This window comes from Frieseomelitta varia, unplaced genomic scaffold (genome assembly GCF_011392965.1).
Source record: "Frieseomelitta varia isolate USP_RPSP 00005682 unplaced genomic scaffold, Fvar_1.2 scaffold_782, whole genome shotgun sequence".
In the NCBI taxonomy this organism is placed as follows: domain Eukaryota; kingdom Metazoa; phylum Arthropoda; class Insecta; order Hymenoptera; family Apidae; genus Frieseomelitta; species Frieseomelitta varia.
In genome coordinates, this window is record NW_025110570.1 from 163,806 (window position 1) to 177,540 (window position 13,735).

A 13,735-nucleotide genomic window follows, 5' to 3' on the forward strand; every position below is an offset into this window, starting at 1 on the left:
TATCTATCTCGTTTCGAATCGTGAGTTTTACTGAAAGTTGTCGTCAACACCTCGAATATTTTCAGGTCACGTCAATTTAGGTCTTCTCACGTCTAAGTCGCGTCAAATGTTAAGTATTAGGTTCGTGCGTATCAATTGCACATTTTTCCAAAATATCATAGATTACTCATTCAACAATTATTTCGTTTCAGTATGTTCCAAGTTTGCAAGAAATATCAATCTTAGAATTCAAAAATTCCAAGGCTTTTAGCTTCGTTGACATAGTTTCTTTTTTTTGCAAATTTTTCTAAAATAAACTTACAAATGAAAAACTCTAGATTTATTTCGAATATAGGTTAAAATTATAATAACGGAGTTTCGTACGTTTATCATGTACTTTCACAATATTGAGTAAACATGATTTATTTATATCTTTTGATACACGCACAAATATAATTAACGAGAGCAGAAAATTTAATGGAGTATTAGTGCGCCAACGCGAAACTTTAAATTTCATATTTCATATACGTAATTTAATGCGTATAATTTGTATTTATTAATTTTCAATTTGAAGAATTTAAATTTCAAATTATGAATATATTATTAACATATTTCATATATATTATTAACACTATTATGTACAATTTAATTTTTTCTTCAAACCAGAAACATAATGTGCCATTAATTCAATATTATGACACCAGAGGTTAAACCTTTTCGTACGATTAAAGAAAATTTCAAATATGAGAGAGAGAAAGAAAATGAAAGTGAAAGTTTCAACACAGACAAATCATTTGTTCTTTTAATCCAGCTTCTCTGAAAGCATTATTAAAAAGTTGCCGATAGCTTCTATCGCGTTATACAGGGAAAGTACTTTCTCTTTCGAATCCACGGTTCGCTTTAATACACGATCTGTCACGTTATAACAAAACGATTGATAAAAATCGATCGCGTTGTGTTTGCCAGTCATCAACTTTTAATTTGACGCGATGAATGCATTTAACGGGAGGTTCGATCGCTAAATTCTGGGGAATTTCACGCGTTTCTGAAAATTGATTATTTTGCACGTGACTATGTAACCAAAATAAAATAAATAAAAATTTACACGTATAACCGTTTAATTAATAGTATACATCAATTGAAAAAAATTTGCAATTGCGAGCGAAAAATGATACCTAACTGCTAAATTTGAGTTTTGGTTGTTATAAACTGAATCGATCAGTTGAAGAACAGTGAAAGTTCAAAGTTAGACATTTTCAGAAAGTATTAAAATTAAGGCGTAAGTGAGTAAAAAATACATACCGAGATGAAGAACGTTATAAAAAGAAATATTTTATACTCGCGAACGAAACAATTATTTTAATGAATACTATCTCTATCATTGCATCGTACAAATAAATAGTTTTTCTTTCAAGCGTATTGATTTTTTTTGATCAAAGAATGACTTGAGTTCAAAGATAGTGCAAATCCAACGATTTTATTTTATAATTATTAAAGATTCATACGAAGTTTAGCCACAGCTAGATGAACGTGACCTGGTCAATGTGTTTACTTAGGTCAAAACAGCTCTGTAAAATGAATTTCAAAAGAACGTTACGAACTAATATATTACAATTTATAAATTAATTACAAATAATTATTAACTTAATTATTAATTATTAATCACTGTAGATCTACTGTTTCATAGATCTCAAAATGTATCATAATTCTTGAACTTGCATTATTCCGCAACCCGGTCCGATTCGATCGCATTTCACTGTTGTAATAGTGAATGCCAGCGCGTTCGCAAATGTTTAACGGCGAACCGAAATGAAATTTCGTTCTGACACCGGTTCTCTGTTGTTTTTACCCTCCGCTAATTCTCTTCGCGAATAATTTTTCATATAAATGTAAATTTCGCTACAAATTGTCATTTACTATGCGACCGGAGATTCGCATATTCTAGGTACGTCTCGCACATGACGTGGTAACGTTGCCTACGTACGCATACGTATACGTTTATTTCAAAAATTCCGATATCCACGAAATGATGAATTCAATATACCATTATATTTGTATGATTTACGTTAGACATTGTGTTTTTCGGCGGACACGGTGGATATTATATCCCCTCATTCGAGCATAAAACGTCAGGGCAAATTATACTGGTCGAGCATGAAATGTTGGTACACATCCGCGTGCACAAACATCGTAATGCCTGCAGGAGTAATTTCCACGTCGTATTTCGGACACGTGATTTTGCAACGTTCGCCATGATCGACTTCGTGGCAGAATTGACCCAGTTCGGCCCCCCAACCCCATTTAGCGAATATTAAGCCGACCTGCACGCACATACACGCACAATAGTATGTAGAACATGTTGACAGTGCGTACACGCGCGGTTAAGTCAATCTAGATATCTACCATTCTCGAAATCCAGGCAATCGAAGATAACAGAGAGCATCGATGGAATTAGGTTGTCAACAGAGACACGGCAGTTTCTGAGCCAAAATTTCACGCTGCTTTCTCGATCGACTGTAATTTACGATATTGCGAATCGTACCGAGGATTTCCACGATATTGTCGCAGCTCATTGTCTGCCATTTTTTCTCCGCGCAGGTGTTTCCTCGTTCTACTCGTAAATGTTTGACTGTGCAAATAACATTTTATTATTACTCGTTTTATTACTCATTTATTACATCATTCATTTCGTTGTTTCATCGCCATTATATTTGGTATTTTTTCATCGTGATTTCAAAATGATTCATTGCGTGACTTTGGATTATTTCGATTGTTGCAAGAATATCGTACAATACATAATACCATAAGTTTGACTCTGAGTGAAAAAAAGTAAACTCAACCTGAAATTGCTTCGACTAGCGAGAAACTTTCTAAAATGTTTAGTTTCGAACAATTGCAAAGTTGAAAGGGACAGAAGAGATGAGATTCAGCTAAATGGCACGATACCGTCTACTGAAGGAATTCGAAAATTAGTTGTCGACGAACCGATAAATAAAATTGGACGATCAGCGGAACGTCGCGTGGCTTATTGTGATTCGACAGACAGGGGCGCGTAAAGCGTCTCAGCAACGATCATTTCCTACCGGAGATTTAATCAGCCTGGTGTTGATGTCGTTGATGCATTCGAGGTATTTCAGCCACGTTCCCTCTCGGCTTGCCACCAACCCCATCGTATGTGCGAGCTTACGATAGGATAGCAGTCGCTTTATCTATATGCAAGCATGCGACTAAGCCAATCTCTGTACGTTCTCCCGCAGAATTACAGGCGAACAACGGTTCCCCGGGGAATTAAGGGACACCTTAGAGCGTATGTGGTTTAGAAGATGTCGCGATACCGAAACCATAGCAGACTGCATTTGCTATTGCAATTTTGCCCTGGCAAATTGTCGTTTGATACGATGATGTTTCTCGTCTTGTCCCGTGTGCTGTTTCGATAAATGATAAACAAAGGAGGATTTCATTTGTTTCTTAGTTTTTTTTTTTTATTTTTTTTATGTGACTTTAATTGGTCAGGATTTATTAGGATTTAGCGACGATTAGGATTTTGCTTCGTACATATGGCTTGGATTATGGACAAGTGAAATATTTCTCTGTTAACAAATTGATCGCTACGCGAAACTTGAGCAGGATATCCAATTTTTGTAAAATATCGCGTTACGACCGAAGGGTAATGAATATGCGTTTTCATATTTTGTGAAACTACGTAGTTACGCATGTTATTTAAAACTTTTTCGATAATGATTTTCTTGTCAATCAACGTGGCAGTTGACGTGTGAATGACGTGCAATATAATTTTCGGTGACTTCTACTTGACCAGTGTACATAGGTATAGAGAGAAATATGGAAGAAGTAAAAATTCAAGGACCGAGGATTTGATGATTCTACAATGAAAGACGCAAGTTCCTATTTCCATTTACATACTTTAATATCTGCAATTTAAATTTTTATGAAAAATTACGATTTGGTTATTTCAAGCACTTTGCTAGTTCTAGCGTTAATGCTTACTTATATACAATGCAATGGAAAGTGGCTTTGTTCAAAGCAAATGCTATGTTAACAATTTTAATTAACATCAGCTGCCTTTGATTAAAACAATATCGTTCCCTTCATTATTATTTTAAGAGGGACGCAACGTCAACGTGAATTATACGCGCAAATTTGTATGATTGAAACAAAACAACACCGTTCATCTAAAGATTCAGAATTCACTAAAATTCACTTTGAGATGGAAAATATGAAAATAGTTTCTGCAGAAATTGCTTCAAGAAGTAAATGCTCGTACTACATACGTAATGTTACATATTATTAGACTACGAATGTTCATGTGTTTGTAAGGAAAAGATCTAAGAACGCAAAAATATGCCTAATATACAAAAATATATAAAATACTTTGGCGCCAGATGGAATATTTCTTTAATGTGAACATTTGCATTCCGTTAACTATAATTTTTAAATTTCAATTTAAACTTCAGTATCAGATTAATATTAAATTTTAATGTTAATATTAACTTTTGTATTCAAACGAAAATATTACATTACAAAAATTATGTAATAATACAAAAATTGTACATTTCGAATTATATTTTAGCAAAATCTGGTAAAATCAGAGTCAGATTTTTGACAAAGCGGGGATACAATCATTTCCCAGCAAAACAGTGAAATCGTAGCTAATTAAGTTTTCACTCGTCGAATGATTCGATTAAACAATCGCGCTGATAAACAGTTGTGGTAGTGTAATTAATGCGATGCTGTATAATTTCGTTATTATTATCCAACGATCTGCTGGTTAATACGCGTCGAATGTAATAGATGAAACGTATGACCAATAGGTTATCCGATTCCCGCCTGAACAATAGTTAATAATTGCACCCTTATTTTCCGTGTCGATCATAACGCGAAACAATTTACGATAAATCTTTTCGATGAATGGAATCCGCAAATCGATTTCATCGTATAAAGCTTTTGACTAATTTTCGATGGTAAATTTATGGTTCTTTACCTCGAATAGGCGGAATTAACGTAAAAATTCTCGGTCCCATTGGTGATTAATTAATTCGCGATGTTAAACTTTGATTCAGTTCAATTAAAAAATTGGAAGATCGTTTATTATCTAAGATTGGATTTGTCTTAGTATATTTCTCTTTTTATGCATCGAGAAACAAACTTTTCTATTAGGTATCCCTTTTATTATATTTATTGTGGCATGTAACAATTGTAGAGAAAATGGTATAAAACAAATATATGTTAATAAAAATACGATAAATATAAGATCCTAATAATTATAGTAATAAAGCACAATTATTTAATTAAATTTAAATTCTCTTAAATTAAGTTTGATTGAATATTCCTTTCTCTACGTGTCGGGAAGCAAATTTTCACTTTAGATTGATCTCCATTTATCGAATATTTAAGCTCTTTAAGTTATTTTAGCGTGATGAATAATCGAAGAGGAATATATATTTCCAGATATTATTGTGTTTATTGGCGTATATTTGTTTTGTAATTGCAGATACAATAATAAGAAAATTTTGTGTGTGACGATCGGAGAGGAAGCGTGTTTACGAATATTGTTATTATCGTTATTATATTTTCACTAACGTATATTTACTTTATAATTATTTTATAATTATTCCCCTTTCGTACTCGAATAACTCTGTCAATCAATATCAGTATTCCGTGATAAATAAGCGTACAAAGTGACAAACAGGATATACTAATTTTAAAAGTCCATTGCTCGTCTTTAATTTCAATTAATAAGCGTGATAACAAAAAAAAAAAAAAAAAAAAAAAAAAAGAAAAGAAAATATAAAAACATCCTATTCTCTCTAAGCTAATCTTTTTCCCTTGTGATTCTTCGTTTTGTTTTCTTTTTTTTCTTTTTGGTCTCTTCTTTGTTCTTTCGTTCGATCGATGTTTGAAAATAAAATTCCGAAGAAATCGACAGGGTATCGATAATATCAATTCAAGAGATACATATGTATAGATATGATAGGCATATTTACAGTACACGTACGTGAACATAACTTCATTCCACTACTTCCGTCTATCATCCGGTCACGTGTTACACATTCCCTAATCGATATTCGAAACGTATATTTGTACAATAGACACTTACGGCAGGAATACTCACGCGCCAAAACCTCTTTGCGACGCACTTGGACACCGATGATGGCCTCCATGGGAACTTCCGTACGTGGAATGCTGACTGCATGCGGTGGTAAGTAGATTGGTTCCAAGTTTCCAAAGGTGCATTCTTGTGGAATATTTTTATAACAATAAGAGTGCAACTGCAATCAGACAATTGTCAAACAACAATGTGTTAACCACGTTTCCTTCTCCAGATACGGATACGCGATTTAAAAGAAAAAAAAAAAAAAAAAGGAAGAAAGTGGAGCACTTTAACTTTGATTGAGACGTCGATGGTGAAAGAAGAACGATAAACTATATTTCAATATTTAAGAATTCTCTAATTGCGAGACAACTGTTTTGGGAATGTTCAAAGTTTGTTTTCCATGTTCATCTGTTTGTAAATTTACAAATCATCACACCCATTCGTATGAAATTAAATCAGCAACGCCGACTTTAGCAGAGGCTCGTAACGAGAATCGTAAGATATTCTTTAAACATTAATTAAGCTGATGGCGAAAGATGCATCCTTCGAAGCTCTTTTGGTAAAAATATATTCCGACATTTCAGAATTCTCAAAGATCCTTCGTGTAAATTCTTTTGGGAACGCTCGATGCTCGTTTCTATATTGATCTGTTTGTAAATTTACAAATTATTCTCGAGCCACTCGTACGAAACTAAATATTCCTCGCGTTCACAAAAAGCGATACTAATTTTACACTGTTTTCGTATGCAAAAGCGCGGCCGGTGTTTCACCACGGAACGCTTTTGTTATGCAAATCGGTATTTTTATTAAAACTCGGTCGCTCATTACTTTAACAGGAGCGCCCGTTGATTCGATTTGGGGACGATCGATGTTATTTTCAATCAAGACAATTAAGCATCGTTCAAACGGACGTTCCAGATGAATTTGTATCATTTTTAGCTTCCCCCTTCGAAGGGGGACCATTAACCGCGATAATTTTAGACGCCCAGAGAAACATATATATATTTCAATGTTTTTTTATTTATAAACGCGGAGAATTATTCAGACTTTATCGGACTTAGCGTGGACGAAAGTGCTTATTACGCGTTAGGATGGCGAAAAGTAAGTTTGGAAGAAGAAAGAGGAGGAACATTTACCGTCATGCCGCACCACTCGCAACGAAACCCGGAAAGGCACTCGGCAGAAAAACAATTTTTCTTGCAGACAGCGCATTTCGAACTGCTGGGAAGATTACCTTCTCGCCAGTGATGAGTGTGTTTTACCTGCGCCAAGTCCTTCCCAGGTAAATACGTGGCGTTCTCCTTGCAATCTGCCACGGCAAAGTCCTGGCACTCCGTGTGCACGAAGTACTCGCATACTGAAATCATCGCAAGCATCATCCGTCACTATCGCTTCATTTCCTTCGAAAACTTGGCTCGAACTGAATATCATTAGTTTCTTTATTAGCGATTTTTCCTGTTTCACGATCAAAGGAGACGAACTTTCGAAAGAGACTTCTCCGTAGACGATCGTTTCCCCCCGCTGAGATATAATCGAGTGAAAAATCCGTTCGCGATCGTTGAATTCTCACGTACGCGGAGGGAAAGGATGAAATTAAACGTGCAAGCAGATAAATCGTAGCGGGAAAGGTTAAATGCCAGGAGCAGCGCTAGGTTTAAAGCGTGAAAAAAAAAAAAAAAAAAAAAAAAAAAGAAATTCTCGCGTCGAAGGATATCCGGCCCCGAAATGTGGAACAGTTGCCACGAACGTGCAAATAGAAAACGGGAGAACAGAGAATCAATTATGGATAATCGGAAATGGGAGTGGTAACGTGGTAAGAAGAAAAGGAAAAGAAAAAAGGGTAGCAGAATACGTACGTGTGTAGAAGTGAAGGAGGAAGAACGCGTAAAAATACACGGGCGGAACGACGGAATAAAAAAGTCGAACGATGAAGAGCCGCCGCGATTAAAATGGGGAAAGGGGGAGAAAATGGAAGGAGAGGGGAACGAATGTCAAAGGTTAAATAAGAAATTACTATTTATTCACGTGAAAACGCTTTTTACGATTGCGATTTCCCTGGCAGGACAAGGCAAAAGATAATTAAGGCGAGAAAATGCAGTTAAACGTATTTCCACATGCGATGAAATTGAAATCATCGTCGAGGCCAGCACAAAAAGGACAGATTAAAGGAACTTGTTTCGAGCTACGTATAATCGATCTAAAGAGCTGAAAGATTTTAAATGGAATAAAAAGAAGAAAAATTCAACGCGACTGCGCCGCTATGACGTTCAAATGTATCAGTTATTTTTTTCCATTTAATGCCACGATTGACGTAAATGCGTGTTTAGCATTGTTTGCTGCTTTGTACGCGCGAGCGAGCGTTTCATTGTTCCATAGATTTACAAAACCAGCACTCGTTTAAATTCATCAAACGTAGAACCTTTTGTCCGTAGTGAAAAGCATAACTGAACCAATAGTTATAGATTTCGCGTGAATCGATCTTTACTTCTGTCGACCCTTTTTTAAATTGAACTAAATTACATTACGGCGTAACATGTACGCGAATCGAAACTGTCGTTCGTATTATCTAGAGTCTCTCTCTTTTACGAACTGTAAATGCTTCTCTGAACTTGAAAATATTTTGTCCAAATCTTATTAGTTCGTAATAAAAGAGAGTTTTCTTTTAATCCTGCCGAGTGATTATTGTTTCACAGTATAAGTTTCGGAATTCCTATAATGATCTTATTTTGAGTTAATTAATTCTCATTGATAAGAATTTTGAAACTTGTATTGTGAAGAGATATGAATCGTCCAATGTGTCACGAATATGTACTTGTTTGTTCTTTGAAACTCCTGTTTCAAAAAGAAATGATCATCAATTCGTCTGAAACACTGCGATATTTTTCGAAAAAAAGAATATATATAATAATACGACAAGAAGTCACGCACGTAAAATCTTTCTACATAATATTACAATGCAACAAACGTAATATTCTGATGCACAAATCTTTTGCAGTTAATATTCACGAATGAAAAATAATTCATACAAATGATACCCGTGATTAGCTGAGTAGATCTTAGGTGAGTCCCATTTACAATGCCAATCGACGCGACGATCCTCGCCCAACGAGACAACTCGCGGGGAAAATCTCAATCGTTTCTTAATTAAAAACCACACCGCTTTCTCAATTATCCCGAACGCAATTTCTCCTCGGCAAAAATTGCCAGCCACGGCTCAATTCATCTGCGTGAGAATGAAAACAAAACCCGGAGAAAGAACACCGCTCAGCACCGAAAAAGAGAAAGGGAGAGAGAGACAGAGAGAAAGAGGAAACAAATTAGAAAAACTACCACCGGCCAGACGAAGGAGAACAACGCGAGAAGAAGAGGGGTAGAGCCACGATGACGAGGACGACGACAGGGCGAAACAAAGCGACATAGCGGAGCGAGGAGAAGAGCCGAGCGGAGAGGCGTCGAGGGGAGCAAACATTAATGCTACCCCGCAGACCGCAGATGTTGCGCCAATTACAAACCTCACCCTTGCGTACTCCTCTCGTCTCGCTCGCTCCTCGAAGCGAGGAGGCCGCGCGCCGCGAACGGAGAAACAAGGAGGAACACGACTTACGAGCCCCGATGTCGCGTATCTTCCTGCCTCTAGCTCTTTGTCTCTTCCTTCTCTCCCTGCTGTTCCTGCAGCACTCGTCGACGACGTTGGCTCTCGCCAAGTGTGCGCGCAGCTCCGGATGCAGCGCCGGGGGCGTAGAGGGGTGGCACGGCCCGCCAACGAGACACGAATTTTCGAAAAGGCTCTCTCGCACTTTGTTAGATTAAATTTAGCGCAAGGCGCAAAAGGAACGAGCCCTCTCGCGCTCGTCGCCTCTCTTTCTCCGTCGCCGAAGACACGGAGCGTTAGAATGGTACGAGGGTGGTCCACGATCCTTCGAAGGAGAGAGAAAAACGATCGGCACGGGACAAGGACGCGCCAGTTACCAGGGAGGAAAAAGCGGCCGGAAGACAGAGAGAGAGAGAGAGAGAGAGGGGTGAACAGCGAGTACGCCCGGTGGCTGATATTATTCTTGGGTCTTCCTCGCTGGAGCATTATTAGTTCTGGCGTGTTAGCATACATGAAATATTGATGTTACAGAGAGAGGCCGCCCTGCCGCTCCGTGTCCCACCTCCGGCCTCTTACACCCCCTTGGTCTCGCGTCTCTTTAGATTTTACACGTATATATACACATATACGAGCATCCGCCCGTACTCTCGCGTGACTTCTCTTTCGCTCGTTGTCCCACGGAGTCTTCTTCTCCTTTCTTTTCACCGCCTCACGGACTCTTTGTCGACGATTTTTACGGCTTTTAAGCTCCCCCCCCCCCCCCCCCTTCACCGTTCGTAATCCGCTTCCTGGTCGTTTTACCGGGCGTTTTTGGAACACTGCGAAAGGATTGCGACTTCTTGGCTTTGATACGCGCGAGCTTGTTGGCTTTAACCTCCCTACTTGCCTGTTTACGGATCTTTTATATATTATATTTAGAGACCTGTTTGTCCATTTTGGGGCTTCTTACGTTACATTTGATCGAAAAACTGTTTGATCGGTGATACAATCAGAGCGAGTTATTTTTATTATATAAGATTGATTATCGTGCACGGCGAAAGAATTCCGATTGGTCCAATTATATTCGATGTCCAACGGATTTATTCTCTCAATCGGATCGGACGAAATCATTCGATAGACGAAGAAAAATTGGGTGTGATTTTTGGTAATACTTTGTACAGGGCAAGCTATAGAAATGTACAATTGCGCAGCTTATAGGATAGATATTTAATTACAAAATCACTGGTCCATAATGTCAATATGATGAGCGAGATTTGTTGAATATTATATATTGTTTCTCTTGAGCAAGTAGTTAATAATTATGTGATTCAGTGGCTATGATGGATATATTCCGTCATAATGACCTGTACTATGGATATAACGATGTATGTACCTCATTATTGTACGAAAACAATTACTCATTCCAAATGTGGACATTTAAACACGAGTTAGAAAATATTCCCTGCTTAAGAAGCTGAGAATCCCTGTTAGTTTTATTACGTTTAAAATTCACTAAAGTCTTGTAACTAATTAAACGTTCTAGTCATACTGGAAAGATAAAATAAACTCGTCAAACTTGTAAAGAGAATTCTCAATCTTCATATCGATTTAAGTCACAAAGTGTATATAGGTTGTGATATTTAATATTTCGAAAAATAGAATAGATTTACTTTACCTAAAATTCACTAATTGAAAAAATTCATTATGATTAATTAAAATTGTCAAAAGAATTTTTAATGTTACAGTGGCTTATTAGACCACATCGAACTGCATTCAGACTGCATTCAACTGTATATAGTCGTAATGCAAATAAACGAGAAACCACGCGAATCAAAGACCAGACGAGAAAGTGAAATCACAACGAAACTACGACAGTTAGGGGAAGTTAATTGAATTCTCGAGCTTCTTTGACGACGGCAAAAGCGCGTTGTTCCGTTCGTTAGATTTATCTTAATACGGCGAGCGCCGACGAGCGTCCTAATTCCTTGAAGCCACCATTAAAGCCGCGATCGATTTCAAGGATCTTCGGTGCGGGGTTGCGTTAGTTAACAGCCGGGTTAATTATTGGAAATTTAGAACCCGTCGCAAGGGAATTCCTTACGTTTCGACGAGGCTGTTTGATCTCCAGCTTCGTTCGATCATTTCGCTTATTCTGCTGCAACAAAACTTTTCCAACACTGAACACACGTAACTAATAATAAATTCGTCTTTGATCGCATTGTCGAGTCTGTTTCTTAAATTATGCAATTCCAATGCTTTCTCTTTCTTCGGCGAAGTCGTACAGTTGTATAAAATTGAAAGAAATCTAGACATCTTTAACATTACGATAAACTATTTTCTCGATTCTTAATAAGTTAATATATAGTTACGATTAGGAAAAATTAGTCGGTGAGATATTGATATGCCAGAGTCAAGCTTTAAGATCATTTCGTATGCATGAATTTAATATTCATGTACCCGTTTTTGATTACTTATTCAGCGTGGAAAAAAGGAGAGAGAGAGCCACGTTACGCAGACAGGCAGAGTGAAAGTAGCTGGAAACGCATTTGCAAAAATAATCCAATTTCATCCGTCGAATATCCTATCCGGGGTGGAGTTCTCGTCATTTCGTTGCTAACTTTATCACGTTATTACATTTTTGTTGCATTTCCGTCTCGCTGCACCGGTTTTCCCCTTTTCCTCGACTTTCCCCCACGGGAGGCGTCTGGGTGATCGATGCGTTCTTTGAAAAAAGATCAAGATTGAAGAGAATACGTTTTCGCCAGTAGACTTCACGAAGGGAAGGAACTTTTTTGTCATTTGCATTTACTTTCCTCCAAGTGGCGCGAAATTTCCGTGTGTCTGATATCTGCTAATCCGACGTTTCGCTTTCTCAGCGTTCTCAGCCGCACGCTCGACTATAAATTTCGTCTCGTGCGTATTGCTCTTCGAAACAACACGTCTTACTTCGCAGTCACTTTAATACATTCGCATCTGCGAACGAAATATAATATTTTGTCACGCGAGGTTGTGTTTATGACACGCTTCGAACGAGATACGCGTGACATTGTCTAACATTTTGTAAAGAAATGCTTTCAACGAAGTACTATAAAATTTGTTTGCAAGAACGAAGAATCTTTTTTTATTTAAGGAGGTAGTCCTTATCAAAAATCGACAGTGTCTCGTTGCACCTGATTCTAAACTAACGACATTCCACAGATATTTCGTTCATAAAGAACAAAGTTAATCCAAGGAAAAAAATATTGTAATATTTTAATCGTGCGTATATTTCATCGTACGAAACACGTGTTCGAACAATCCGCAAATGGGTTTACCTGATTTCACGTTTTTCTCGTTGTGAATCGTCAGCGAGCTTGGATTCCCGTAAACAGAGTTATTCATTTCGGCCATCAGCTCCCAATCTGTACAGAAAATGGCATTTTATAGCAGTTACTCCGGGGGATTTCGCGAGAAATAAATATCTAAAACGTTCACTCGGTAACCTCGTTCCTTTTTAAACGGAATATACGCGGTCGTTGAAGCTTCGCAACGTTCGTTGTATAAATAATAGATCGCTGCCGTTCGACCCCGGCGGTTGAGCAACTAAATTACCTTCCTTAAGGAAACTGACAGAAGTTAAAGCCGCTTATGAGATCCTGTGTACGAAGTACAGGCAAACATATCAATCGGCTACACTTTCAAACATTTTTCATCACGCGGGTGTTATCTATTTATTCGAGATTCTTAGCTGCTTTTAACGAAGAAAAATTTCGAAATCACTAGAATCTTTCAATTTTCCAAGAAGAACGAGCGGCACACGTCTTTTAATTTTTTTAAATTTTTAATTTTTGCTACTTTTCTTTGTTGAATTAGTAATTTAATGAAAAGTGTGCAAATATATATTTTTAGTACATTGAAAATGAAACTACGAGAAAGAATATTACTTTACCTACTATGTGGAAAAGAAATTTCACTAAAAAGTTTAGAGCATATGATATGACAGAACGTAAAATTTCATGTATCGCTTCCAGTTCTATTAAGAAAGCAGCACTTTTTCTCCACGAGGTCCAAAATTATTTAACGTCAGCGTACTA

The 13,735-nt window shown here is 37.2% G+C and overlaps 2 protein-coding genes across 2 annotated transcripts in view; both read right to left on the reverse strand.

Moving 5' to 3' along the window:
• The window catches only part of LOC122535873 (contactin-6-like), an 80,606-nt gene that overhangs the window by 17,054 nt on the left and 49,817 nt on the right, over positions 1–13,735 (reverse strand). The window contains exon 5 of the mRNA XM_043667752.1: positions 12,977–13,063. Coding sequence (XP_043523687.1) covers positions 12,977–13,063 — 87 coding nt within the window. The remainder of the gene's footprint in view (positions 1–12,976; positions 13,064–13,735) is intronic.
• On the reverse strand, positions 5,912–7,470 carry LOC122535877 (diacylglycerol kinase theta-like). The gene is made up of 2 exons (XM_043667757.1): positions 7,228–7,470; positions 5,912–6,266 (listed from the first exon to the last, which is right to left on the reverse strand). The coding sequence occupies exons 1-2, from the start codon at positions 7,468–7,470 to the stop codon at positions 5,937–5,939; spliced, it is 573 nt and encodes a 190-aa protein (XP_043523692.1). The 3' UTR covers positions 5,912–5,936.